General features: G+C 44.1%; 1 protein-coding gene across 1 annotated transcript in view; it reads right to left on the bottom strand.

Annotated features, from left to right (window-relative positions):
* The window catches only part of LOC113808287 (zinc finger protein Xfin), a 21,471-nt gene that overhangs the window by 10,607 nt on the left and 8,364 nt on the right, over nt 1–2,500 (bottom strand). Inside the window, exons 2-3 of the mRNA XM_070134985.1 lie at nt 1,459–2,500; nt 586–673 (exon numbers count right to left, since the gene is read on the bottom strand). The exon at nt 1,459–2,500 is cut by the window's right edge and continues 541 nt beyond it. Of these exons, the coding sequence (XP_069991086.1) occupies nt 586–673; nt 1,459–2,500 (1,130 nt within the window). The remainder of the gene's footprint in view (nt 1–585; nt 674–1,458) is intronic.

Genomic DNA, 2,500 nt, shown 5'->3' on the forward strand with positions numbered 1-2,500 from the left:
TTTCATCATCATAAGATCTGTTGTGTAAAGATATTATCTTTTTCAGAGAAATCAAGATAAACCCCTTACTATCTTTTCTGAAGACAGTTAAAAACATGTTAAGGATCAACAAAATTCCAGAATATTCTTAAGATAATAACATCAGTCTTCCTCTTAACAGCAATGATAAAAAATGAATAGTAATAATACACATATATTAAAAGAGAACACAATTAATAAAATGGGCTTATCAAAAAGCTGGGCCCACACCTTGGAAATCTAAAGACTTTTCATAAATAAACCTTTTCTTAAGTTTAAAACAGATATCTCATATTCTTAATAATCTCTCTTGATAATCTAAAAAAATTAAATAATAATAATAATTTTACTGAAAGGTGAGACAACAATAAAAAATTCCTCCTGGATTTCCAGAGTGTTATCTCATCTGTCAATAAAAGCCTGTATAGCTGGCTTCTCTATCTTTGTATAAACGCTACACAGTATTTCATCATCCTGTGAAAATTATCATAACAAAAATGTGAACCACGCAAGAATAAGACTTGCAATAATGAAAGATAAAACACATGTCAAGTGCTCTCTCCTCACCCTGGTCTCCAAGATCCCCCTCAAGGCGTGTGTCTGGCCCTGTGTGGATCATACGTGCTCCATGTGGTCCCTCCATAAGCGTCTCCACCTGGTAAGTGGAATTAGGCAATAGTTTTAAATGAGAATAAAAATAAGTAAGGTAGATACAAAAAATTAACTTATTAAATATAAAATGCATGTTCAAGTTATAAACAGATAACTCAAAACATACATAATTCAAATACTACTCATTACAATAATTACATGATTGAGTGATTACCATAATTTCCTTCATAACTAATAAGTTCCAAAGTAAGCAATCAAACATGATAGAAATAAATATTTCCCACAAAGATGTGCTTCACTAATATGTACAGAATATGTTATATATAACCTTGTTATATCAAAGGGAAAGGAGTGGGAGTGGGAGTGGGAGTGGGAGTGGGAGTGGGAGTGGGAGTGGGAGTGGGAGTGGGAGTGGGAGTGGGAGTGGGAGTGGGAGTGGGAGTGGGAGTGGGAGTGGGAGTGGGAGTGAGAGTGGGAGGAGTAGGAAAGAGACGAGAGGGGAAGCAGAGGGAGAAAAAGAAAGGCAAAGAGGGAGACAGAGAGTTTGAGGGGGCAAAGGAGGACAAGGAGGAGTGGGAGACGATGCACTGGAGAGAAAAGAAGGACATGGAGAGGAAGAGGGAAAGAAAAAGGGAATGGGAGAGGTGGAAGGGAGAGGGATATGGAGAGGGGGGAAAGGTATGAAAGAGAGAAGGAGAAGGAAAGGGGGCAAAGAAGATTCTTCACCACATTCATAAATTTACCATGTATTTCATCATTATTGCAGGAAAGAGTTTATGAGAATAATGAATCTTAATGAATAATGAATCACTATATACACTTCCTCACCTTCCTTGGCCTTCCAGGTCTGCGTCCAGTAGAAGAGATAACATAGGTGCCTCTGGGCCTTCCCCTTCCCCTCTTTTTTCTTCTCCCCCGCCGTGTTGTGACAGGTATGTGGGGCACAATTACATCGGGCAGGATGAACTCCTCATCTTCAGGTGGGCCTTTGACTAGAACAGCTGATGCAGGAGACCCCCCAGGAAGTGTCATATCCAGCACTATACCCTCATTGGACGTGTCTTCAAGCTTGATGCATCCATCTAGGTGCTGGTCCATGGAGGTTTCTGCTAGTAAGATGGAGTCCTCCTGGATATCCTTCTTCAGCAGGGACACTGTTTTTGTAGGTGAAGTGAGTGTGCCCTGCTCTTTCATTTCAATTCTTGATATGGAGGAAGGCCTGCCACGGCCTACCCCCCGCCCTCTCCTTCCATACCTCTGGTGGGGTCGAACAGGCACTGGAACCCTCCGTGCCCTGGGGCTCTTCAGGCCATGAGCATCCTGGCCAAAATCACCTGACCCCTTGACACTAAACACCAGAGACTTGCTATCTTGCAGTTTCTTGAGATCCTCTGGCCGAGGGAGGACTGTGACTAGTCTATTACCAATCTTCTGGACAACACCTTGTGCAGAAATGGCTGTGGGACCAGAGCCAATGAGCTTTCTGGGCTGATGGGAGCCATGCTTGTTCGAAGACTGGCTGTTGGTCTTAACTACAACTGGCTTGGCACTTGAGGTTAGGGGGACTTTGGAGGAGGAAGTCTGAATGCCTAAATGGGAGGGGGTTTGCAGACCATGGGCCTGGCCATGCACAGAGGGTTGTGTGGTGGTAGGGGTGACTGCACTTGACTGCAGCTCAGAAAGGACCTGGCTCTGTGTGACATCTGCACTGCCAACGGAGGCCATGTGGTCGGTGTCCATTGGTGAGGAGAGGGTGATGGAGTCACCACCTGCCTCACCCACAAAAGGCAGCTGCAGGTGGCTCAGACCCTGCAGAATGGACACCCCAGAGCCATCATTGAGGAAGGAGAGAGGCACTGTGATGGTGTGA

The sequence above is a fragment of the Penaeus vannamei genome, chromosome 20 (assembly GCF_042767895.1).
Source record: "Penaeus vannamei isolate JL-2024 chromosome 20, ASM4276789v1, whole genome shotgun sequence".
Classification (NCBI taxonomy): Eukaryota; Metazoa; Arthropoda; class Malacostraca; order Decapoda; family Penaeidae; genus Penaeus; species Penaeus vannamei.